General features: G+C 38.1%; 1 protein-coding gene across 1 annotated transcript in view; it reads right to left on the bottom strand.

Moving 5' to 3' along the window:
* Positions 1-27,500, bottom strand: part of LOC133644804 (protein WWC3-like) — a 107,580-nt gene that overhangs the window by 59,690 nt on the left and 20,390 nt on the right. The window contains 3 exon segments of the mRNA XM_062039550.1: positions 3,411-3,487; positions 7,695-7,892; positions 7,965-8,074. Coding sequence (XP_061895534.1) covers positions 3,411-3,487; positions 7,695-7,892; positions 7,965-8,074 — 385 coding nt within the window.

Genomic DNA, 27,500 nt, shown 5'->3' with positions numbered 1-27,500 from the left:
TTTGCTTTTGGAATTGGATTGCATTGTTATGGTATTGTTGTGTATTGTTTTGTTGGATTGATTGATTAATTTAAAAAAAAAATTTAAAAATACATTTTTTAAATAATAAAATAAAGAATTAAAATCGATTTTTTCAAAATGAGAATCGATTCTGAATCGCACAACGTGAGAATCGCGATTCGAAATGATTTTTTCCCACACCCCTAATACATACATACATACATATATACACATACATACATATATACACAAGTACATACATATATATATATATATATATATATATATATATATATATATATATATATATATATATATATATATATATATATGCAAGAAATGTTTTGTTTTATTTTGAAAAATACAAAAATAGAGGATTAGTACAAGAGTTAAGATATCGATATTGGATCTTTGAGATGTGATTGACAACAATATTGAATCATACATACTTGTATTATTTAGTAGTGTGGAATGTTAGAAAAGGTTTGATCAAGTGAAATGAGTCAAACAGATAACAATGGTAACTAGGAAAAACACTAACTTATTTGTTACTAACCGTCCGGAATGGACTTTTGCTGTCTTTAAGTCGAAGTGGAGGGGTAACTGTTTATTTGTTGACACCCACTGGTCATTATAATTAATTAAATTCAGCTCATGACCCAGTACGTTGAATGATGCGGACACGTTTGTTACTGGATACATTCTAATACGCTTCTGCCTTGGAGACTTTGTATATTAAAATAATATGCAACTATAATTATTTGATAATTGTTCATATTGACAAATTGCACTGCATTTCTGTTTGATTATTACCTATTCCTAGCTTGTATGATATTGTGTGCTTAGCTGTTGTGTAGCTGCTAGCTCCTAGTAGCCTATAGTCTATCATGTTTACCTTTTGTAAATTACTTCAGTAAAATAGAAGAAATTTTTAACTTATTGGAGGACATTTCGATTTTTACTTCGCACAAGTAAACACGCTGCAGAACTGCTTATATCGCACATGATATCACTTACAAGTAAATACGCTGCAGGACTGCTCATATCGCACATGATATCACACACAAGTTAATACGCTGTAGGACCCCTTGTATCGCACATGATATTACACATAAGTAAACACATTGCAAGACCGCTTGTATCCCACATGATATCACACACAAGTAAACACGCTGCAGGACCGCTTGTATCGCACATGATATCACACATAGGTAAACACGCTGCAGGACTGCTTGTATCGCACATGATATCAATTACAAGTAAACACGCTGCAGGACCGCTTGCATCGCACATGATATCACACACAAGTAAACACACTGCAGGCCGGCTTATATCGCACATGACATCACACACAAGTAAACACACTGCAGGACTGCTTGTATCGCACATGATAGCACACACAAGTAAACACACCGCAGGACCGCTTGTATCGCACATGATATCACACACAAGTAGACACGCTGCAGGACCGCTTGTATCGCACATGATATCACACACAAGTAAACACGCTGCAGGACCGCTTGCATCGCACATGATATCACACAAGTAAACACGCTGCAGGACTGATTGTATCACACATGATATCACACACAAGTAAACACACTGCAGGACCGATTGTATCGCACATTATACCACACATAAGTAAACATGATGAAAGACCGCTTGTATTGCACATGATATCACACACAAGTAAACACGCTGCAGGACTGCTTGCATCGCACATGATATCACACACAAGTAAACACGCTGCAGGACCGCTTGTATCGCACATGATATCACATACAAGTAAACACACTGCAGGACCGCTTGTATCGCACATGATATCACACACAAGTTAACACGCTGCAGGACTGCTTGTATCACACATAAGTAAACACGCTGCAGGACTGCTTGTATCGCACTAGATATCACACATAAGTAAACACGCTGCAGGACCGCTTGCATCGCACATGATATCACACACAAGTAAACACACTGCAGGCCCGCTTGTATCGCACATGATATCACACACAAGTAAACACACCGCAGGACTGCTTGTATCGCACATGATAGCACACACAAGTAAACACACCGCAGGACCGCTTGTATCGCACATGATATCACACACAAGTAGACACGCTGCAGGACCGCTTGTATCGCACATGATATCACACACAAGTAAACACGCTGCAGGACCGCTTGCATCGCACATGATATCACACAAGTAAACACGCTGCAGGCCCGCTTGTATCGCACATGATATCACACACAAGTAAACACTGCAGAACCGATTGTACCGCACATTATATCACACATAAGTAAACATGATGAAAGACCGCTTGTATTGCACATGATATCACACACAAGTAAACACGCTGCAGGACTGCTTGCATCGCACAATATATCACACACAAGTAAACACGCTGCAGGACCGCTTGTATCGCACATGATATAACATACAAGTAAACACACTGCAGGACCGCTTGTATCGCACATGATATCACACACAAGATAACACGCTGCAGGACTGCTTGTATCACACATAAGTAAACACGCTGCAGGACTGCTTGTATCGCACTAGATATCACACAAGTAAACACACTACAGGACCGCTTGTATCGCACATGATTTCACACACAAGTAAACACGCTGCGGGACCGCTTGTATCGCACATGATATCACACAAGTAAATATGCTGCAGGACTGCTTGTATTGCACATGATATAACACACAAGTAAACACGCTGCAGGGCTGTTTGTATCACACATGATATCACATACAAGTAAACACACTGCAGGACCGCTTGTATCGCACATGATATCACACACAAGATAACACGCTGCAGGACTGCTTGTATCACACATAAGTAAACACGCTGCAGGACTGCTTGTATCGCACTAGATATCACACATAAGTAAACACGCTGCAGGACCGCTTGTATCGCACATGATATCACACAAGTAAACACACTACAGGACCGCTTGTATCGCACATGATTTCACACACAAGTAAAAACGCTGCGGGACCGCTTGTATCGCACATGATATCACACAAGTAAATATGCTGCAGGACTGCTTGTATTGCACATGATATAACACACAAGTAAACACGCTGCAGGGCTGCTTGTATCGCACATGACATCACACATGCAAGCACATATCATCCCATAGTTGTTTTTGATGAAATTGGACCGATACGGATATGGATATCAGATGGTGGCAAGAATGTCCTGCACATCAAAGAGCAGGAAGCTGTCCTGAAGGTGATTCAATCACTCGCCTCTCTGTGACCCTTTGATGGCAAGCTCATCCTGGTCCCCCCCGAGGCCCCCGGGCGGGCCCCGAGATGCGATATCCTGTAGTCGGGCACACCCGCACTGGCCACGCCCCCAGTACCCCACCCCCCATTGTTCTGGACTGATCATGACTCACCCGCTCTCGCCGACAAGCGACTTCCACTTTGATTTGGTCGGGGTCGTGTTTGGCGCTGGAGGCGGAGCCAGAGAGTGCTGAGGACAAAAAACACAAGGGTGGGAGGAGTGTCAGTGTAAGGTCAAAGGTCACATTTCAGCAAGCATGTTTATCACAATGCATCTTGTCAAAGAACAATGCTAGAGAAAGTATTCACTTTAAAGTAGTCAGTGTACAGCTTTTACATCAGAGTACATGCAGAGACAATGATTCAACACAAACATTGTTGTGGAAATATAAGACAACACAAACGTGTAAACATATGAAAACATAAAGATTGTTGTGTAAATATATGACAACACAAACATTATTGTGTAAACACATGTCAACATAAACATTGTAGTGTACATATATGACAACATATACATTATTGTGTAAATACATGTCAACATATACATTGTTGCGTAAATATAAGACAACACAAACATTGTTATGTAAATATATGTCAACATAAACATTATTGTGTAAATATATGACCAAACACACATTGTTGTGTAGATATAAAGTAGTCATATCAGAGTACATGCAGAGACAATGATTCAACACAAACATTGTTGTGTAAATATAAGACAACACAAACATTGCGTAAATATATGGAAAAAAACATTATTGTGTACATATATGACAACATAAACATTATTGTGTAAATACAAGTCAACATAAACATTGTTGCGTAAATATAAGACAATACAAACATTGTTGTCTAAATATATGTCAATATAAACATTATTGTGTAAATATATGACAACAAACATTATAGTGTAAATATATGAAAACAAACATTATTGTGTACATACTGTATATGACAACATAAACATTATTGTGTAAATACATGTCAACATAAACATTGTTGTGTAAATATATGTCAACACAAACATTGTTGTGTAAATATATGACAACATAAACATTATTGTGTAAATATAAGACAACATAAACATTGTTGTGTAAATATGTGACAACATAAACATTATTGTGTAAATATAAGACAACATAAACATTGTTGTGTAAATATATGAAAACAAACAGTGTACATATATGACAACATAAACATGATTGTGTAAATACATGTCAACATTAACATTGTTGCGTAAATATAAGACAACACAAACATTGTTGTGTAAATATATGTCAACATAAACATTATTGTGTAAATATAAGACAAAATAAACATTGTTGTGTAAATATATGACAACATAAACATTATTGTGTAAATATAAGACAACATAAACATTGTTGTGTAAATATATGAAAACAAACAGTGTACATATATGACAACATAAACATTATTGTGTAAAGACATGTCAACATTAACATTGTTGCGTGAATATAAGACAACACAAACATTGTTGTGTAAATATATGTCAACATAAACATTATTGTGTAAATATATGACAACAAACATTATTGTGTACATATATGACAACATAAACATTGTTGTGTAAATATATGTCAACACAAACATTGTTGTGTAAATATATGACAACATTAACATTATTGTGTAAATATAAGACAACATAAACATTGTTGTGTAAATATATAACAAACATAAACTGTGTAAATATAAGACATTATAAACATTGTGTAAATATGACAACACAAACATTATTGTGTAAATATAAGACAACACAAACATTGTTGTGTAAACATATGTCAACATAAACACTGTTGTGTAAATATATGACAACAAACATTATTGTGTAAATATATGACAACATAAACATTATTGTGTAGATATATGACAACATAAACATTATTGTGTAAATATATGACAAGACAACATAAACATTATTGTGTAAATATATGACAACATAAACATTATTGTGTAAATATATAACACAAACATTATTGAGTAAATATATGCCAGCACAAACATTATTGTGTAAATATGTGACTACACAAACACTATTGTGTAAACACATGACAACACAAACATTATTGTGTAAATTTATGTCAACACAAACATCATTGTGTAAATTAAAGGCAACATAAAAAATTGTGTGTAAATATATGAGAACATAAACATTGTGTAAACACATGACAAGACAAACATTATTGTGTAAATAGAGGATAACACAATCATTATTGTGTAAATATATGTCAACACAAACATTATTGTGTAAATTTATGTCAACACAAACATCATTGTGTAAGTATAAGGCAACATAAAAAATTGTGTGTGAATACATGAGAACATAAACATTGTGTAAACACATGACAAGACAAACATTATTGTGTAAATAGAGGATAACACAAACATTATTGTGTAAATAGAGGATAACACAATCATTATTGTGTAAATATATGACAACACAAACTTCATTGTGTAAATATATCTCAACAAAAACATTATTGTGTAAATATATGACAACACAAACTTCATTGTGTAAATATATGTCAACACAAACATTAGTGTAAATATATAACAACATAAAAATTATTGTGTAAAATATATGTCAACACAAACTTCATTGTGTAAATATATGTCAACAAAAATATTATTGTGTAAATATATGACAACACAAACTTCATTGTGTAAAATATATGTCAACACAAACTTCATTGTGTAAATATATGTCAACAAAAATATTATTGTGTAAATATATGACAACACAAACTTCATTGTGTAAATATATGTCAACACAAACAGTGTAAATATATAACAACATAAACATTATTGTGTAAATATATGTCAACACAAACGTTATTGTGTAAATATAAGACAATATAAACATTATTGTGTAAATATATGTCAACACAAACGTTATTGTGTAAATATATGACAACACAAGTCAAGCATGGTGCACGAGTGCTGCTGACACTGGAGAGCCGTGGTTCATTGAAGGAAAGATGAATTCCAACACAGGAAGCAAGGAAGGAAGCAAGGACGGGAGGGAAGAAGGAAGCATGGAAAAGAGAAAACAAGTAAGGAAGAAAGGAAACAAGGGAGGAAAAAAAACAAAAAAGGAAGGAAGGAAGCATTGTATGAAGGAAGACATTTGGAAAATTAAGGAAACAAGGAAGGAAGGATGAAGGCAGTAAGGATGGAAGGAAGAAAAGGAAGGAAGGAAGGAAGGAAGGAAACAAGAAAGCAAGGAAGGAAGAAAGGAAGTATGAAGGAAAATAAGTAAGGTCAAAAGTAAGGAAGTATAAAAGGAAGTAATGTAGTAAGGAAGGAAGGATAAAAGGAAGTAAGGTAAAAGTAATAGATTACTGGTGATGGAGAGTTGGTGGTCAGATATCTGCTTGAAGAGCAACATCTCCCACTGAGCCAACTCCACTAAGGTAGTAAGGAAGTAAGGAAGTATAAAAGGTAGCAAGTAAGGAAGGAAGTACAGAAGGAAGTAAGGTAAAAAGTAATAGATTACTGGTGATGGAGAGCTGGTGGTCAGATATCTGCTTGAAGAGCAACATCTCCCGCTGAGCCAACTCCACTAAGGTAGTAAGGAAGTATAAAAGGTAGCAAGTAAGGAAGTAAGGTAAAAAGTAATAGATTACTGGTGATGGAGAGTTGGTGGTCAGATATCTGCTTGAAGAGCAACATCTCAGGCTGAGCCAACTCCACTAAGGTAGTAAGGAAGTATAAAAGGTAGCAAGTAAGGAAGGAAGGAAGGAAGGAAGGAAGTAAGTAAAAAGTAATAGATTACTGGTGATGGAGAGTTGGTGGTCATATATCTGCTTGAAGAGCAACATCTCCCGCAGAGCCAACTCCAATAAGGTAGTAAGGAAGTAAGGAAGTATAAAAGGTAGCAAGTAAGGAAGGAAGGAAGTATAGAAGGAAGTAAGGTAAAAAGTAATAGATTACAGGTGATGGAGAGTTGGTGGTCAGATATCTGCTTGAAGAGCAACATCTCCCGCTGAGCCAACTCCACTAAGGTAGTAAGGAAGTAAGGAAGTATAAAAGGTAGCAAGTAAGGAAGGAAGGAAGTACAGAAGGAAGTAAGGTAAAAAAGTAACAGATTACTGGTGATGGAGAGTTGGTGGTCATATATCTGCTTGAAGAGCAACATCTCCCACTGAGCCAACTCCAATAAGGTAGTAAGGATGTAAGGAAGTTTAAAAGGTAGCAAGTAAGGAAGGAAGTATAGAAGGAAGTAAGGTAAAAAGTAATAGATTACTGGTGATGGAGAGTTGGTGGTCAGATATCTGCTTGAAGAGCAACATCTCCCGCTGAGCCAACTCCACTAAGGTAGTAAGGAAGTATAAAAGGTAGCAAGTAAGGAAGTAAGGTAATAAGTAATAGATTACTGGTGATGGAGAGTTGGTCGTCAGATATCTGCTTGAAGAGCAACATCTCCCGCTGAGCCAGCTCCAGGCGCTGCTGCTTGACCAGGAACATTTCCTTCTTGGCCCTCAGGGCCTCCTGGGCCACCACCAGGTACTCCTTCAGCATGCGCTCCTGCTCCTGGCGCCATTGCGTGCGCGGGTTCTCGATCTGGGTGCTCTCTAGGGACAGCAAGGACGCGGCGTGAGCGGGGAGCGCACCCTGCCGGGTGGAGCGCAACAAGAAGTACTCACTGTTGATGTGGTCGATGTAGTAAACGCCCACTTGCTGGTCGTAGACTTCCTCCCAGCCCAGAGGGAGCTCGTCTCCCACGCAGTCGGCGAAGGTCAGCGGCTTGGTGATCCTGGAACGGCAAAAGACTCGCTGTAAGTATGTTAATACAAATAACGACAAATTAAATCGAGACTAAGTCTAAGTATCATAAATATATAAAAATGATGCCATCTTGTGGACAACATCAGTATTCCAGGCCTATGACCAACTATCAAGCCTTAAAGGAAGCAATGTGCAGCATTTACTTATATGACCCGATGCAAACAACCTTCCCTAGTCATGGTGGATAAAACAAAATACAATTGAACCAACACAAACTCCATACTTAACCACGTTTGGTGCATTTTTGCTGCTTGATACTTCTGATTGATCATATATATATATATATATATATATATATATATATATATATATATATATATATATATATATATATATATATATATATATATATATATATATATATATATATATATATATATATATATATATATATATATATATATATATATATATATATATATATATATATATAAATGTAAGTACATAAATATATAAATAGAATACACAAATTAAATAAAAACTAAATGTAAGTACATCTACAAATATAAATATAACTTAAAACATAAATAAAGACTAAGTGTAAGTACATATATACGGTACATATATATATATATATATATATATATATATATATATATATATATATATATATATATATATAAATGTAAGTACATAAATATATAAATAGAACACACAAATGAATTAAAGATTACGTGTAAGTACATATATACGGTATATATATATATATATATATATATATATATATAAATGTAAGTACATAAATATATAAATAGAACACACAAATGAATTAAAGATTACGTGTAAGTACATATATACGGTATATATATATATATATATATAAATGTAAGTACATAAATATATAAATAGAACACACAAATGAATTAAAGACTACGTGTAAGTACATATATGTATATAAATAAAATGTAAATACAGGGTTTTAAATTACTAAGTCAAAATATTGACTTACTAAGTCATAATAATGACATACTTAGTATCTCATATAAATATAATTTAAAAGCTAAATAAACACTAAAGTGTAAGTACATATATGTACAAAAAATTAAATCTAAGTATATATACAGAACATATAAAAATATCATTTAAAAGCTAAATAAACACTATAAAGTATAAGTTCATATATGTAAAAAAAACAGAAAAGGTAAGTACATATACATATATAAATATCCATCCATCCATTTTCTACCGCTTATTCCCTTCGATAATTTAAATAAATAAATAAACACTACAGTGTACGTACACATATGTACAATAATGAAAATGTAAGTACATATACATATAAAAATATAATTAAAAAAATAAACACTAAAGTGTTTATTACCATATACCATACATGTACCATATATGTACAATAATGAAAATGTAAGTACATATACATATCAAATTATCATTTAAAAATAAACACTACAGTGTAAGTACATACGTATATGTACAATATATGAAAATGTAAGTACATATACTTATAAAAATATCATTTAAAAATAAACACTAAAGTGTAAGTACATATATGTACAATAATGAAAATGTAAGTACATATACATATAAAAATATCATTAAAAAAATAAACACTACAGTGTAAGTACATATATGTACAATATATGAAAATGTAAGTACATATACTTATAAAAATATCATTTAAAAATAAACACTAAAGTGTAAGTACATATATGTACAAAAACGAAAAGGTAAGTACATATACATGTAAAAATATAATTTAAAAAATAAATAAACACTAAAGTGTAAGTACATACATGTACAATAATGAAAATGTAAGTACATATACTTATAAAAATATCATTTAAAAAAAATGTATGAACACTAATGTGTAAGTACATATATGTACAATAATGAAAATGTAAGTACATATACATATAAAAATATCATTAAAAAAATAAACACTAAAGTGTAAGTACATATATGTACAAAAACGAAAAGGTAAGTACATATACATATAAAAATATAATTTAAAAAATAAATAAACACTAAAGTGTAAGTACATACATGTACAATAATGACAATGTAAGTACATATACTTATAAAAATATCATTTAAAAAAAATATATAAACACTAATGTGTAAGTACATATATATAAAAAATGAAATTGTAAGTACATATACATATAAAAATATAATTAAAAAATAAATAAACACTAACGTGTAAGTACATATATGTACAAAAACGAAAAGGTAAGTACATATACATATAAAAATATAATTTAAAAAATAAATAAACACTAAAGTGTAAGTATATATATATATATATATATATATATATATATATATATATATATATATATATATATATATATATATATATATATATATATATATATATATAAAACAAATGAAAATGTAAGTACAAATACATATATACATATCATTAAAAAATATACATATATATACAAAATGAAATTGTAAGTACATATACATATAAAAATATAATTTAAAAATAAATAAACACTAACGTCTAAGTACATATATATATATAAAATGAAAAGGTAAGTACATATACATATATAAATATAATTTAAAAAATAAACACTAATGTGTAAGTACATATGTATATAAAATGAAAATGTAAGTACATTTATATAAAAAATATAGAGGTGTTTTAGAACAATTAACTGTACATACAGACACTATTTATAAAAAGAGAGAACAATAACGATAAGTTATCATCTGTTTGAAGGCTAAAATGTAAAAAAAAGTGTGTATTTGAACCCTGCATGTGTGTGTGTAATACTTGGTGTTATTGATCCGTGTGATTGTGATCAGGATGTGATCATGCACAGAAGGATTGTGTTGACTGCCTGCAAACACACCAGGTCAAAGGTGAAACGCGACAAGACGAGACGAAAGCAAACAGCAGCAGCACGCTCCTCCTTGGAGTGTTTGTCAAACACCAACAAACATGCAGGCACTCACACGACAACTTGTGTGATTGTGTGCACGACACACTCTGGCTTGGTGTGACGTCACACTTGTCTGCATCCCAAACACTAACTTCTATGTTGGCTTTGTTCCGCAGTCTTGTGACAGCACAGTCACGTCTGCCTCTGATGGACACACACACAAACACACTCACACACACACACACAATTTTTAACGGCACATTCTAGAAATACTATTAAAACAAAAACAAACAAAAAACATAAAAAGTGGAATAAAAGAGCAAACAGTTAAAAAGTAACGAGAAAAAGCTGCCATGCCAGGTGTTTTTGTTTTTTTAAACTTTCATTGCTCAAAAAATAATAATGAATCAAAATCAATATTGTTATGAATTATTGATATATTCAAGGCTCCAATTACTTCACATCAAATATTCCACATTGACGTTTTTTTTTTGGGGGGGGGGGGGGGGGGGAATATTACATATTTTGCGTGTTTGCCATGAAAAACAATGTTTTCTATGACAAAAAGGGCATAAAACAAACAAATTTTAAAAAACATGAAAAATCATTTTAAAAAATGTGTATTGACAGATCTGAAGTTGACCTAGAGATTTAAGGGTTGAAAGTGAAAACAATAATGTATGACTTGTTTTTAACACATTTTTCCTCATTAATTTGAGTGGATTAAAACAAAACAAAAATAACTGTAATTTATCAAAAAAAATATTGAATTGAAATCAATGTTGTTCTGAATTATTGACCTATTGAAGGCTTGGATTACTTCACGTCAAATATTTTTTTGGGGTGGGGGAAATATTGCATGTTTTAAAAAACTGGATTTTGAGAAAAAGGCACAAAACATTAAAAAAAATTGTTTTAAAAATATTTTATATCGACATAGATCTGAAACTGATCTAGAGATTTAAACATTGAATGAAAAACAAAAAAAAAATGAAAAAAAAAAATTATATATATATATATATATATATATATATATATATATATATATATATATATATATATATATATATATATAAAACCAATACTAATGTACACGTATATAGAAATGTGTGTACATATGTATATGTAAACATATATATATATATATATATATATATATATATATATAAATATACATATATATATATATATATACATATATGTATGTAAATATATATATATATATAAATATGTATATAAATATATATATATATATATATATATATTAAAACCAATACTAATGTACACGTATATAGAAATGTGTGTACATATGTATATGTAAACATATATATATATATATATAAATATACATATATATATATACATATATGTATGTAAATATATATATATATAAATATGTATATAATATATATATATATATATATATATATATATATATATATATATATATATATATATATATATATATATATATATATATATATATATATTAAAACCAATACTAATGTACACGTATATAGAAATGTGTGTACATATGTATATGTATATATATATATATATATATATATATATATATATATATATATATATATATATATATATATATGTATGTATGTAAATATATATATATATATATATATATATATATATATGAATATGTATATAAATATATATGTATATATATATATATATACATATATATATATATATATATATATATATATATACATATATATATATATATATATATACATATATATATATATATATATATATATATATATATATATATATATATATATATATATATATATATATATATATATATATATATATATATATATATATATATATTAGGGCTGCAACTAACGATTAATTCGATAATCGATTAATCTGTCGATTATTACTTCGATTAATCGATTAATAATCGGATAAAAGAGACCAACTACATTTCTATCCTATCCAGTATTTTATTGAAAAAAAACAGCATACTGGCACCATACTTATTTTGATTGTTGTTTCTCAGCTGTTTGTAAATGTTGCAGTTCATAAATAAAGGTTTAGAAAAAATAAAAAAAATAAAAAATAAAAAAAAAAATATTTAAAAAAAACAAAAACCTCTGCGCTTGCGCATAGCATAGATCTAACGAATCGATGACTAAATTAATCGGCAACTATTTTAAGAATCGATTTTAATCGATTTACTGTATATATAAATATATATATATGTATATATATCCATCCATCTTCTTCCGCTTAGCCGAGGTCGGGTTGCGGGGGCAGCAGCCTAAGCAGGGAGGTTGTGAGTTCAAACCCCTGCCGAGTTATACCAAAGACTATAAAAATGGGACCCATTACTTCCCTGCTTGGCACTCAGCATCAAGGGTTGGAATTGGGGGTTAAATCACCAAAAATGATTCCTGGGCGCGGCCACCGCTATACACACACACACACACACAAAACACTAATTGCATGTAAAGTGTCATATACTACAAATATTATAAGCCATCAATGTAAGTGCTTTATTGGACTGGTTGCTGGAAATGAGTGATTTCTCCCAAGCAGACGATGCAGAATGACAAGCATGTGCAGCTGTGGCTCCACACCGACGCTCTCGCACCTTCCCCGCGAAAATATATATTTAGTTGTCAAAAGACATTTGCTCATTCCGGAATAATCGAGGAGGGTATTTCTATCTGCGGCCGCCCAGCTTTGCCCGCTGACGGCTGGGAGGCGTGAGAAAGGAATGTGAAACTGGAGGCCTCCCACTTCAATTCCTCAACCACGACAAATATGAATGCGCATATTTCCCGCGGGTGTAATTATGCAAACAAAGACTGCGGGCGCTAAAACAGGCATGTCCAAATAGAAGAGATGATCAAATATTCTAGTGGATACAGTGTAGGGATTAGGGTTGTACGGTATACCAGTACTGGCATAGTATCGCGGTACTAATGAATCAAAAATGGTACTATACTCTGTTTGAAAAGTACCCGTTCCCGTTGTCACGTCATGACAATTGCTGGTTTTACAAGCAGAGGAGCATGTTCGGCAGCGCGCGCACACGGAGTACTTACAAGCAGACACAGTGTGTAGACAGAAAAGGGAGAATGGACGCATTTTGGCTAAAAAACTAAAGATAAAAGATATAACACTGAAACGCCCTCAGGAAGAGGTGCTTTAAGACATTGCTAGCAAATAAAGTACGTTTCTTACAGGTATCATTATCACTGGAGGAAAAGGAATAGCTAAACATGCTTCACTACACACCGTAGCTCACCGGCCGGCGTCACAATGTAAACAAATGCCGAGGGTGGATCTACACCTGTCATCCACTGTAATGACACCAAGTACAGGAGCGCATCTAGTCGATACTACTATGATTACATCGATATTTTTTCCTTTTTTAAAAAAAATTCATAGTAGGTTTATTAACTCAGGAAATACATCCCTGGACACATGAGGACTTTGAATATGACCAATGTATGATCCTGTAACTACTTGGTATCGGATCGATACCTAAATTTGTGGTATCATCCAAAACTAATGTAAAGTATCAAACAACAGAAGAATAAGTGATTATTACATTTTAACAGAAGCGTAGATAGAACATGTTGAAACGGGGGAAAAAAACAGATATTAACAGTAAATTAACAAGTGGATTAATAATCCATTTTTACAGTTTGTCCCTCATAATTTTGACAAAATAGATTGAGAAATTACACAATATGTCAGCAGACTAATTAGGAGTGTTTGTTTGCTTACTTACTACTAAAAGACAAGTTGTTTAGTATGTTCACTATTTTATTTAAGGACACACTTGCAATAACAAACATGTGTTTAATGTACCCTAAGATTACTTTTTTTTTTTTTTTTTTAAATAAAGCCAGTAATGTCATTTTTTTGTGGTCCCCCTTATTTAGAAAAGTACCGGAATACATTTTGGTACCGTTACTAAAACATTGGTATCGGGACAACCCTAGTAGGGATGTAATGATACTGAGGCACACGCCCAAAATTATCGTAAAACTGTGATTGACAACACTTTACTAGCTCACAGAATACTGCTCAGTACTGGGAAGCATGCTACCTTAAATGCTAACACCAATACGAGAGACATTAACATCTCTCCCCCTTAAAAAATAGACATAGCCCAATATAAACTTACGTAAACACATTCCCGTCTGAGCAAATAAGATATGAAATAAGAAGAAGAATGATGATAAACGTCAATAAGATATTATCTCATGAAAAGAATCACATTTGTGTTGATTTATTTTGTGTACACAATGACAACAGGAAGTGGACATGGTTGCTATGAAGTGGAAAAGTCGTAGAAATAAATACGATTTGCTTCTTCCGACTCCTTTTCGAACATGTAAAGAGAAATTAATATATGTTACTAATTGAAACTGGATATATGTTCCAAATAAACTTTAACCAACCAACCCAATTCGGGTTTTGTTTATTTATCGTTAAAAATCAGTCTGACCAAAGCCTTGATAATAATCTTTGACATCATTTGACAAGGTTGTGCACCGTAAGGAAGTTAGACGTAACTAGATGAGGCGTGTGAATGCTCCAATGCTGACGTTGAACTGAAATTCTGGAATTTCTTTTAGAATTGTTGAAGTAGAGCACACAATTCCCAAACAGGCTGAATATTTTGAAGTTGGAACAGTTTGAAACGGATGAAAAATGTGGGAGTTGTGGAACTTTGAAGAATGTCGCATTGTTTTCAATGGGAATGTTCTGGATGAGTTGAAATGGTTGGTGTTGGAATTGTTCAAATCGGTCAAGAAGTATTGAAGTAGTAACATGTTGAATTCAGAAATAAAATTAAGGAATTCCTGGAAAACCTGGAATTTTTCTAGTTCGAAAAACAACTTTGTTTGTTTTTTTGTCCTGATTTAGACGAATGTTTGGACGGTGAAACTGTTGAAGTGGGTTGAAAAATGTGGAAGGAGTAGTTGCCAGAAAAAAGGGTCAAAAAAGGGTTTGAAAAAATGGGAATTCTGTGAATTCCTGGAATTTTTTTGAACTTTGAAAAAACTTGAATGTTCTGAATGAGTTGAAATGGTTGGTGTTGGAATTGTTCAAATCGGTCGAGAAATGTTGAAGTAGTAACATGTTGAATTGAGAAATGGTATTAAGGAATTCCTGGAATTTCGGGAAAACGGGGAATTTTTCCATTCCGAAAAACAACTTCGTTTTTTGTCCTGATTAAGAGGAATGTTTGGACGGTGGAACGGTTGAAGTGGGTTGAAAAATGTGGAAACAGTTGTCGCCAGAAAAAAGGGTCAAAAAAGGGTTTGAAAAAACTGGAATTCTGAAAATTCCTGGAATTTTTTGGAACCCGGAAAAAAAATTAATGTTCTGAATGAGTTGAAATGGTTGGTGTTGGAATTGTTCAAACCGGTCAAGAAGTATTGAAGTAGTAACATGTTGAATTGAGAAATAAAATTAAGGAATTCCTGGAATTTCATGAAAACAAGGAATTTTTCCAGTTTAAAAAACAACTTAGTTTTTTGTCCTAATTAAGAGGAATGTTTGGACGGTGGAACAGTTGAAGTGGGTTGAAAAACCTTGAATGTTCTGAATGAGTTGAAATGGTTGGTGTTGGAATTTTTCAAATCGGTCAAGAAGTATTGAAGTAGTAACATGTTGAATTGAAAAATAAAATTAAGGAATTCCTGGAATTTCGTGAAAACAAGGAATTTTTCCAGTTCGAAAAACAACTTAGTTTTTTGTCCTAATTAAGAGGAATGTTTGGACGGTGGAACGGTTGAAGTGGGTTGAAAAATGTGGAAACAGTAGTCGCCAGAAAAAAGTGTCAAAAAAGGGTTTGAAAAAACGGGAATTCTGCAAATTCCTGGAATTTTTTGGAACTCGGAAAAAAAATTAATGTTCTGAATGAGTTGAAATGGTTGGTGTTGGAATTGTTCAAATCGGTCAAGAAGTATTGAAGTAGTAACATGTTGAATTCAGAAATAAAATTAAGGAATTCCTGGAAAACCGGGAATTTTTCTAGTTCGAAAAACAACTTTGTTTGTTTTTTTGTCCTGATTAAGAGGAATGTTTGGACGGTGAAACTGTTGAAGTGGGTTGAAAAATGTGGAAGGAGTAGTTGCCAGAAAAAAGGGTCAAAAAAGGGTTTCAAAAAATGGGAATTCTGTGAATTCCTGGAATTTTTTTGAACTTTGAAAAAACTTGAATGTTCTGAATGAGTTGAAATGGTTGGTGTTGGAATTGTTCAAATCGGTCGAGAAATGTTGAAGTAGTAACATGTTGAATTGAGAAATGGTATTAAGGAATTCCTGGAATTTCGGGGAAAACGGGGAATTTTTCCATTCCGAAAAACAACTTCGTTTTTTGTCCTGATTAAGAGGAATGTTTGGACGGTGGAACGGTTGAAGTGGGTTGAAAAATGTGGAAACAGTTGTCGCCAGAAAAAAGGGTCAAAAAAGGGTTTGAAAAAACTGGAATTCTGCAAATTCCTGGAATTTTTTGGAACTCGGAAAAAAAATTAATGTTCTGAATGAGTTCAAATGGTTGGTGTTGGAATTGTTCAAATCGGTCAAGAAGTATTGAAGTAGTAACATGTTGAATTGAGAAATAAAATTAAGGAATTCCTGGAATTTCGTGAAAACAAGGAATTTTTCCAGTTTAAAAAACAACTTAGTTTTTTGTCCTAATTAAGAGGAATGTTTGGACGGTGGAACAGTTGAAGTGGGTTGAAAAACGTGGAAGGAGTCGTCGCCAGAAAAAGGGTCAAAAAAGGGTTTGAAAAATCGGTAATTCTGGAAATTCCTGGAATTTTTTTGAACTCGGAAAAAACTTGAATGTTCTGAATGAGTTGAAATGGTTGGTGTTGGAATTTTTCAAATCGGTCAAGAAGTATTGAAGTAGTAACATGTTGAATTGAAAAATAAAATTAAGGAATTCCTGGAATTTCGTGAAAACAAGGAATTTTTCCAGTTCGGAAAACAACTTAGTTTTTTGTCCTAATTAAGAGGAATGTTTGGACGGTGGAACGGTTGAAGTGGGTTGAAAAATGTGGAAACAGTAGTCGCCAGAAAAAAGTGTCAAAAAAGGGTTTGAAAAAACGGGAATTCTGCAAATTCCTGGAATTTTTTGGAACTCGGAAAAAAAATTAATGTTCTGAATGAGTTGAAATGGTTGGTGTTGGAATTGTTCAAATCGGTCAAGAAGTATTGAAGTAGTAACATGTTGAATTGAGAAATAAAATTAAGGAATTCCTGGAATTTCGGGAAAACCGGGAATTTTTCCAGTTCGAAAAACAACTTTGTTTTTTTGTCCTGATTAAGAGGAATGTTTGGACGGTGGAACTGTTGAAATGGGTTGAAAAATGTGGAAGGAGTAGTTGCCAGAAAAAAAGGGTCAAAAAAGGGTTTAAAAAAATTGGAATTCTAGGAAATTTCTGGAATTTTTTTAAACTTTGAAAAAACTTGAATGTTCTGAATGAGTTGAAATGGTTGGTGTTGGAATTGTTCAAATTGGTCGAGAAATGTTGAAGTAGTAACATGTTGAATTGAGAAATGGTACTAAGGAATTCCTGGAATTTCAGGAAAACCGGGAACTTTTCCAGTTCGAAAAACAACTTTGTTTTTTTGTCCTGATTAAGAGGAATGTTTGGACTGTGCAACGGTTGAAGTGGGTTGAAAAATGTGGAAGGAGTAGTCGCCAGAAAAAAGGGTCAAAAAAGGGTTTGAAAAAACGGGAATTCTGGGAATTTCTGGAATTTTTTTGAAATCGGAAAAAACTTGAATGTTCTGAATGAGTTGAAATGGTTGGTGTTGGAATTTTTCAAATCGGTCGAGAAATATTAAAGTAGTAACATGTTGAATTGAGAAATGGTATTAAAGAATTACTTGAATTTCGGGAAAAACCGGGAATTTTTCCAGTTCGAAAAACAATTTTGTCTTTTGTCCTGATTAAGACGAATGTTTGGACGGTGGAACGGTTGAAGTGGGTTGAAAAATGTGGAAGGAGTAGACGCCAGAAAAAAGGGTCAAAAAAGGGTTTGAAAAAAACGGGAATTCTGGGAATTCCTGGAATTTTTTTAAACTCGGAAAAAACTTGAATGTTCTGAATGAGTTGAAATGATTGGTGTTGGAATTTTTCTAATTGGTCGAGAAATGTTGGAGTAGTAACATGTTGAATTGAGAAATGGTATTAAGGAATTTCGGGAAAAACCGGAATTTTTCCAGTTCGAAAAACAACTTAGTTTTTTGTCCTGATTAAGAGGAATGTTTGGACTGTGCAACGGTTGAAGTGGGTTGAAAAATGTGGAAGGAGTAGTCGCCAGAAAAAAGGGTCAAAAAAGGGTTTGAAAAAAACGGGAATTCTGGGAATTCCTGGAATTTTTTTGAACTCTGAAAAAACTTGATTGTTCTGAATGAGTTTAAATGGTTGGTGTTGGAAATGTTCAAAACGGCCAATAAGTATTGAAGTAGTAACATGTTAAATTGAGAAATGGTATTAAGGAATTCCTGGAATTTTGGGAAAACCAGGAATTTTTCCAGTTCGAAAAACAACTTTGTCTTTTGTCCTGATTAAGAGGAATGTTTGGACGGTGCAACGAGGTGCAAATGGGTTGAAAAATGGTAGGAGTAGTCGCCAGAAAAAATTTCAAAAAATTCCTGGAATTTTTTTGAACTTTGAAAAAACTTGAATGTTCTGAATGAGCTGAAATGGTTGGTGTTGGAATTTTTCAAATCAATCGAGAAATGTTGATGTAGTAACATGTTGAATTGAGAAATGGTATTAAGGAATTCCTGGAATTTCAGGAAAACATGGAATTTTTCCAGTTCGAAAAACAACTTTGTTTGTTTTCTTGTCCTGAATAAGAGGAATGTTTGGACGGTGGAACGGGTGAAGTGGGTTGAAAAATGTGGAAGGAGTAGTCACCAAAAAAAAGAGTAAAAAAAAAACGGGAATTCCTGGAATTTTTTTTAACTTGGAAAAATGATAGTTTGAATGTCCAGGATGAGTGGAACATGTTGAAGGTGGAATGGTTTGAATTGGTTTTTAAAAATGTGGAAATGGTGGAAGTTTGAAAAATGTCCATTTAATTTTGAATGGGAAAAATGTCCCGGAAAACCTGGAATTCTGGGAAATATGGGAATTTTTAGAAAAAGGCGAAAAATGTGGAAGGTAGAGCGCGGCAAAATCTGGAGAAGAAGTCGAATAAATAGATGAGTTTTGGTGTAGAAACCATGTGAATGAATGAATGCTTTGGAACATTCACACAATTATGGAATAATGGGTGTTATTATTTGACCGGGCTCCGGGCCCCGGGCCCCTGTGTAGTGGAAAAGTTGGGCCCCTGGCATATTTGGATCTAACTTGGATTGTTTTTAGCATGTTTAGTGCCGAAAATGTTTTTTTACCAGCCTTCTTTTTTTTATACCTGGAAAAAGTTACGACATTTAAAAAGTTTACTAATGTCATCGTTTTCTTGACGAGGGACTACCTGCTCCCACACACACACACACACACACACACACACACACACACACACACACACACACACACACACACACACACACACACACACACACACACACACACACACACACACACACACACACACACACACACACACACACAAAGGCCACAAGTGGTGGCGGCCTCCAAATTCCATGGTGTGTTTAAAAAAGAAAGGTGCAAAGAGGTTTGGGAGGAATGTGACTTATGTGTCTGAGAGGATGGTGCAGGACTCCAGGGCGGGGCTTACAGCAGCTGATGTCCAGACTTGTGTCTTTAGCGCTCAATCCCAGGAAACTGGGACATGTGGACTAGGACATGTGGACTGGGACATGCGGACTGGGACATGCGGACTAGGGCATGTAGACTAGGGCAGTGATTTTCAACCACTGTGCCGCGGCACACTGTGCCGTGAGATATTGTCTGGTGTGCCGTGGGAAATTATGCAACTTCACCTAATTGGTCCAAAAAATAATTTTTTGCAAATCAATAATTACAATCTGCAAATACTGTGCCGTTCTTTAGAACTGTGATCCCAATATGCAGACCACAGCGTGCAGGTAAAAAGGTATGTAACGCTTAAGCCAAAAATGAACAAAAGTGAAAGGAAAAGGCAATGAAGCATAGGGATGGCTATGTAAAACGACAGTAAAACTGAACTGGCTACAAAGTAAACAGAAACAGAATGCTGGACGACAGCAAAAACTTGCAGCGTGTGGAGCAGCACAAAGTACATCCGTACATGACATGACAATCAACAATGTCCCCACAATGAAGAATAGCAACAACTTAAATAGCCTTGCTTGCTAACACAAAGCAGGTGCGGGGAATAGCGCTCAAAGGAAGACATGAAACTGCTACAGGAAAACACCAAAATAACAGCACAAGACAAGAACTAAAGCACTACACACATGAAAACACCAACAAACTCAAAATAAGGCACAAGGAGGACCTGGTGGAGTTTCATTTTTTAACGTTTTCTGCTGGTGGTGTGCCTCCTGATTTTTAAATGAAAAAAATGTGCCTTGCCTCTAAAAAGGTTGAAAAACACTGGACTAGGGCATGTAGACTAGGGCATGTAGACTAGGGCATGTAGACTGGGACGCGTGGACTGGGACGTGTGGACTGGGACATGTGGACTGGGACGTGGACTGGGACATGTGGGCTGGGGCATGTGGACTAGGGCATGTGGACTAGGGCATGTAGACTAGGGCATGTAGACTGGGACGCGTGGACTGGGACGTGTGGACTGGGACATGTGGACTGGGACGTGGACTGGGACATGTGGGCTGGGGCATGTGGACTAGGGCATGTGGACTAGGACAGGTGGACTGGGACATGTGGACTACGGCATGTGGACTGGGACATGTGGCCTGGGACATGTGGCCTTGGACATGTGGACTAGGACATGTGGACTGGGGCATATGGACTAGGGCATGTAGACTAGGGCATGTAGACTAGGGCATGTAGACTGGGACGTGTGGACTGGGACATGTGGACTGGGACGTGGACTGGGACGTGGACTGGGACATGTGGACTGGGACATGTGGGCTGGGGCATGTGGACTAGGGCATGTGGACTAGGACAGGTGGACTGGGACATGTGGACTACCGCATGTGGACTGGGACATGTGGACTGGGACATGTGGACTGGGACATGTGGACTAGGACATGTGGACTGGGGCATATGGACTAGGGCATGTAGACTAGGGCATGTAGACTAGGGCATGTAGACTGGGACGTGTGGACTGGGACATGTGGACTGGGACGTGGACATGTGGACTGGGACATGTGGGCTGGGGCATGTGGACTAGGGCATGTGGACTAGGACAGGTGGACTGGGACATGTGGACTACGGCATGTGGACTGGGACAGGTGGACTGGGACATGCGGCCTGGGACATGCGGACTGGGACATGTGGGCTGGGACATGTAGACTAGGGCATGTGGACTGGAACATGTGGAATGGGACGTGTGGACTGGGACGTGTGGACTAGGACATGTGCACTAGGACAGGTGGACTAGGACATGTGGACTAGGACATGTGGACTGGGGTATGTGGACTACGGCATGTGGACTGGGACAGGTGGACTGGGACATGCGGCCTGGGACATGCGGACTGGGACATGTGGGCTGGGACATGTAGACTAGGGCATGTGGACTGGAACATGTGGAATGGGACGTGTGGACTGGGACGTGTGGACTAGGACATGTGCACTAGGACAGGTGGACTAGGACATGTGGACTAGGACATGTGGACTGGGGTATGTGGACTACGGCATGTGGACTGGGACATGTGGCCTGGGACATGTGGACTAGGACATGTGGACTGGGGCATGTGGACTAGGGCATGTAGACTACGGCATGTGGACTGGGACAGGTGGACTGGGACATGCGGCCTGGGACATGCGGACTGGGACATGTGGGCTGGGACATGTAGACTAGGGCATGTGGACTGGAACATGTGGAATGGGACGTGTGGACTAGGACATGTGCACTAGGACAGGTGGACTAGGACATGTGGACTAGGACATATGGACTGGGTTATGTGGACTACGGCATGTGGACTGGGACATGTGGCCTGGGACATGTGGACTAGGACATGTGGACTGGGGCATGTGGACTAGGGCATGTAGACTACGGCATGTGGACTGGGACAGGTGGACTGGGGCATGCGGACTGGGGCATGCGGACTGGGGCATGCGGACTGGGACATGCGGGCTGGGACATGTGGGCTGGGGCATGTGGACTAGGGCATGTAGACTACGGCATGTGGAATGGGACAGGTGGACTGGGGCATGTGGACTGGGACGCGTGGACTGGGACGCGTGGACTGGGACGTGTGGACTGGGACATGTGGACTGGGACATGTGGACTGGGACATGTGGACTGGGACATGTGGACTAGGGCATGTGGACTAGGGCATGTGGACTAGGACATGTTGACTGGGACATGTGGACTGGGACATGTGGACTAGGGCATGTGGACTAGGACATGTTGACTGGGACATGTGGACTGGGACATGTGGACTAGGGCATGTGGACTAGGGCATGTGGACTAGGGCATGTGGACTAGGACATGTGGACTGGGACATGTGGACTAGGGCATGTGGACTAGGGCATGTGGACTGGGACATGTGGACTAGAACATGTGGACTGGGACATGTGGACTAGGGCATGTGGACTAGGGCATGTGGACTGGGACATGTGGACTGGGACATGTGGACTGGGACATGTTGACTGGGACATGTTGACTGGGACATGTGGACTAGGGCATGTGGACTGGGACATGTGGACTAGGACATGTGGACTAGGACATGTGGACTAGGGCATGTGGACTAGGGCATGTGGACTGGGACATGTTGACTGGGACATGTGGACTAGGACATGTGGACTAGGACATGTTGACTGGGACATGTGGACTAGGACATGTGGACTAGGGCATGTGGACTGGGACATGTTGACTGAGACATGTGGACTAGGACATGTGGACTGGGACATGTGGGCTGGGGCATGTGGACTGGGACATGCGGACTAGGGCATGTAGACTAGGGCAGTGATTTTCAACCACTGTGCCGCGGCACACTGTGCCGTGAGATATTGTCTGGTGTGCCGTGGGAAATTATGCAACTTCACCTAATTGGTCCAAAAAATAATTTTTTGCAAATCAATAATTACAATCTGCAAATACTGTGCCGTTCTTTAGAACTGTGATCCCAATATGCAGACCACAGCGTGCAGGTAAAAAGGTATGTAACGCTTAAGCCAAAAATGAACAAAAGTGAAAGGAAAAGGCAATGAAGCATAGGGATGGCTATGTAAAACGACAGTAAAACTGAACTGGCTACAAAGTAAACAGAAACAGAATGCTGGACGACAGCAAAAACTTGCAGCGTGTGGAGCAGCACAAAGTACATCCGTACATGACATGACAATCAACAATGTCCCCACAATGAAGAATAGCAACAACTTAAATAGCCTTGCTTGCTAACACAAAGCAGGTGCGGGGAATAGCGCTCAAAGGAAGACATGAAACTGCTACAGGAAAACACCAAAATAACAGCACAAGACAAGAACTAAAGCACTACACACATGAAAACACCAACAAACTCAAAATAAGGCACAAGGAGGACCTGGTGGAGTTTCATTTTTTAACGTTTTCTGCTGGTGGTGTGCCTCCTGATTTTTAAATGAAAAAAATGTGCCTTGCCTCTAAAAAGGTTGAAAAACACTGGACTAGGGCATGTAGACTAGGGCATGTAGACTAGGGCATGTAGACTGGGACGCGTGGACTGGGACGTGTGGACTGGGACATGTGGACTGGGACGTGGACTGGGACATGTGGGCTGGGGCATGTGGACTAGGGCATGTGGACTAGGGCATGTAGACTAGGGCATGTAGACTGGGACGCGTGGACTGGGACGTGTGGACTGGGACATGTGGACTGGGACGTGGACTGGGACATGTGGGCTGGGGCATGTGGACTAGGGCATGTGGACTAGGACAGGTGGACTGGGACATGTGGACTACGGCATGTGGACTGGGACATGTGGCCTGGGACATGTGGCCTTGGACATGTGGACTAGGACATGTGGACTGGGGCATATGGACTAGGGCATGTAGACTAGGGCATGTAGACTAGGGCATGTAGACTGGGACGTGTGGACTGGGACATGTGGACTGGGACGTGGACTGGGACGTGGACTGGGACATGTGGACTGGGACATGTGGGCTGGGGCATGTGGACTAGGGCATGTGGACTAGGACAGGTGGACTGGGACATGTGGACTACCGCATGTGGACTGGGACATGTGGACTGGGACATGTGGACTGGGACATGTGGACTAGGACATGTGGACTGGGGCATATGGACTAGGGCATGTAGACTAGGGCATGTAGACTAGGGCATGTAGACTGGGACGTGTGGACTGGGACATGTGGACTGGGACGTGGACATGTGGACTGGGACATGTGGGCTGGGGCATGTGGACTAGGGCATGTGGACTAGGACAGGTGGACTGGGACATGTGGACTACGGCATGTGGACTGGGACAGGTGGACTGGGACATGCGGCCTGGGACATGCGGACTGGGACATGTGGGCTGGGACATGTAGACTAGGGCATGTGGACTGGAACATGTGGAATGGGACGTGTGGACTGGGACGTGTGGACTAGGACATGTGCACTAGGACAGGTGGACTAGGACATGTGGACTAGGACATGTGGACTGGGGTATGTGGACTACGGCATGTGGACTGGGACAGGTGGACTGGGACATGCGGCCTGGGACATGCGGACTGGGACATGTGGGCTGGGACATGTAGACTAGGGCATGTGGACTGGAACATGTGGAATGGGACGTGTGGACTGGGACGTGTGGACTAGGACATGTGCACTAGGACAGGTGGACTAGGACATGTGGACTAGGACATGTGGACTGGGGTATGTGGACTACGGCATGTGGACTGGGACATGTGGCCTGGGACATGTGGACTAGGACATGTGGACTGGGGCATGTGGACTAGGGCATGTAGACTACGGCATGTGGACTGGGACAGGTGGACTGGGACATGCGGCCTGGGACATGCGGACTGGGACATGTGGGCTGGGACATGTAGACTAGGGCATGTGGACTGGAACATGTGGAATGGGACGTGTGGACTAGGACATGTGCACTAGGACAGGTGGACTAGGACATGTGGACTAGGACATATGGACTGGGTTATGTGGACTACGGCATGTGGACTGGGACATGTGGCCTGGGACATGTGGACTAGGACATGTGGACTGGGGCATGTGGACTAGGGCATGTAGACTACGGCATGTGGACTGGGACAGGTGGACTGGGGCATGCGGACTGGGGCATGCGGACTGGGGCATGCGGACTGGGACATGCGGGCTGGGACATGTGGGCTGGGGCATGTGGACTAGGGCATGTAGACTACGGCATGTGGAATGGGACAGGTGGACTGGGGCATGTGGACTGGGACGCGTGGACTGGGACGCGTGGACTGGGACGTGTGGACTGGGACATGTGGACTGGGACATGTGGACTGGGACATGTGGACTGGGACATGTGGACTAGGGCATGTGGACTAGGGCATGTGGACTAGGACATGTTGACTGGGACATGTGGACTGGGACATGTGGACTAGGGCATGTGGACTAGGACATGTTGACTGGGACATGTGGACTGGGACATGTGGACTAGGGCATGTGGACTAGGGCATGTGGACTAGGGCATGTGGACTAGGACATGTGGACTGGGACATGTGGACTAGGGCATGTGGACTAGGGCATGTGGACTGGGACATGTGGACTAGAACATGTGGACTGGGACATGTGGACTAGGGCATGTGGACTAGGGCATGTGGACTGGGACATGTGGACTGGGACATGTGGACTGGGACATGTTGACTGGGACATGTTGACTGGGACATGTGGACTAGGGCATGTGGACTGGGACATGTGGACTAGGACATGTGGACTAGGACATGTGGACTAGGGCATGTGGACTAGGGCATGTGGACTGGGACATGTTGACTGGGACATGTGGACTAGGACATGTGGACTAGGACATGTTGACTGGGACATGTGGACTAGGACATGTGGACTAGGGCATGTGGACTGGGACATGTTGACTGAGACATGTGGACTAGGACATGTGGACTGGGACATGTGGGCTGGGGCATGTGGACTAGGGCATGTAGACTGGGACATGTGGATTGGGACAGGTGGACTGGGACATGTGGACTAGGACATGTGGACTAGGGCATGTGGACTAGGGCATGTGGACTGGGACATGTGGACTGGGACATGTGGACTAGGACATGTGGACTAGGGCATGTGGACTAGGGCATGTGGACTGGGACATGTGGACTAGGGCATGTGGACTGGGGCATGTGGACTGGGACATGTGGATTAGGACAGGCGGACTGGGATTAAACATCAAGGCCGCAGTTCCAAAAAGGACCACTGATTTAGAGCACTGCAGTAACTTCCTGCCACTGCTATTGTGATGGAGTTTTCAGCCA

The sequence above is a fragment of the Entelurus aequoreus genome, linkage group LG27, assembly GCF_033978785.1.
Source record: "Entelurus aequoreus isolate RoL-2023_Sb linkage group LG27, RoL_Eaeq_v1.1, whole genome shotgun sequence".
Lineage (NCBI taxonomy): Eukaryota > Metazoa > Chordata > Actinopteri > Syngnathiformes > Syngnathidae > Entelurus > Entelurus aequoreus.
Note: the sequence above shows the minus strand (reverse complement) of the source record. Positions and strands in the feature narration are given on the sequence as shown.